The following is a 1,506-nucleotide window of genomic DNA, read 5'->3' on the forward strand; positions in this document are numbered from 1 at the left end:
TTCTCGTCATCGGAAATGTCCCTTGTAATTCCATACCGCTTCACCGTTTTGTCACCATCCGGTCTCGCTGTTTTTGTGATGCGTCTCTCTGCCTGCGTGTTTGCGCAGATCTTATCCGAGAATGACACTTTAATTATACTAGCACTGAACCTGATAAATAGATCGATGTAGCTTACAAATACCTGATAATCATGTGGCATAGGAATGGTAGTGGCTATTCCCTCTGCTTTAGACTACACGTCGTGCGGGCAGAACAGATTGTTCCGTTCGAGTTACCAGCCATCTAGTCTGAGCGCTGGGGCTGCTCGCAGTGGACTGCCTTAGAGCTCACTCTTCAATTTCGACTGCCTCCAACAAGTCACTCCAGCTCAAGCAAGCTACTCCAATTACGACCAAGATGATGATCAGCAAGACGATCTATGCATTGTGTGCGGCAGCTGTGACGTTCTCTGGTGGTACAGTGGATGCGACGACGGAGGCGGCGGAGACCATTTGGCTGGCTATTACCGAAGAGCCACAACACTGGCTACGGAGGTGCTAGTGTCGGCACAGACGGATATGAAGGCGCGTCCGCGGGGATAAGTGGATACAGTATGGCGGACTGTCTTTTCTAAAGGCACTTGGCGGTCTCAAGGCTGGTGCTGGTGGCTACGGCGCTACGGGCGTGGATCTCAACGCAAATGCTGGTCTCGGTGCACTTGGTTACGGCAATGCCAACGCCGGCACCGGTCTCGATGCTCGTGCCGGCATCAACGCGAACGCAGGCCTCAAGGCGAATGCTGGACTTCAGGCTGGTGCTGGTCTCAATACCGGAGCGGGTCTTGACGCCAATACAGGATTGAAAGCGAACGCCGGACTCAACGCTGGTGCTGGACTTAATGCTGGTGCCGGTCTCAAGGCTGGCGCCGGCCTCAGCGCTGGTGCTGGACTCAATGCTGGTGCCGGTCTAAAGGCTGGTGCCGGCCTCAATGCTGGTGCCGGTCTCAACGTTGGTGCTGGCCTCAACGCTGGTGCGGGTCTTAACGCCAATGCAGAATTGAAAGCGAACGCCGGACTCAGCGCTGGTGCCGGTCTAAAGGCTGGTGCCGGCCTCAATGCTGGTGCCGGACTCAACGCTGGTGCCGGCCTCAATGCTGGTGCCGGTCTCAACGTTGGTGCTGGCCTCAGCGCTGGTGTGGGTCTTAACGCCAATGCAGGATTGAAAGCGAACGCCGGAGTCAACGCTGGTGCCGGACTCAACGCTGGTGCCGGACTCAACGCTGGTGCCGGACTCAACGCTGGTGCCGGACTCAACGCTGGTGCCGGCCTCAATGCTGGTGCCGGTCTCAAGGTTGGTGCAGGTCTCAATGCTGGTGCCGGTCTCAACGTTGGTGCTGGTCTCAATACCGGTGCGAGGTTTAGCGCCAATGCAGGATTGAAAGCGAGCGCCGGGCTCAACGCTGGTGCCGGCCTCAATGCTGGTGCCGGTCTCAAGGTTGGTGCTGGTCTCAATGCTGGTGCCGGTCT

The 1,506-nt window shown here is 57.2% G+C and overlaps 1 protein-coding gene across 1 annotated transcript in view; it reads left to right on the forward strand.

The window, feature by feature from the left end:
• Window positions 1-204: 204 nt before the first annotated feature.
• Window positions 205-1,506, forward strand: part of PITG_18764 (uncharacterized protein) — a gene marked incomplete at both ends in the record, with an annotated part of 1,962 nt that continues 660 nt past the window's right edge. The window contains 3 exons of the mRNA XM_002997362.1: window positions 205-265; window positions 368-534; window positions 593-1,474. Of these exons, the coding sequence (XP_002997408.1) occupies window positions 205-265; window positions 368-534; window positions 593-1,474 (1,110 nt within the window). The remainder of the gene's footprint in view (window positions 266-367; window positions 535-592; window positions 1,475-1,506) is intronic.

This window comes from Phytophthora infestans, genomic scaffold (genome assembly GCF_000142945.1).
Source record: "Phytophthora infestans T30-4 supercont1.76 genomic scaffold, whole genome shotgun sequence".
Taxonomy (NCBI): Eukaryota; Oomycota; class Peronosporomycetes; order Peronosporales; family Peronosporaceae; genus Phytophthora; species Phytophthora infestans.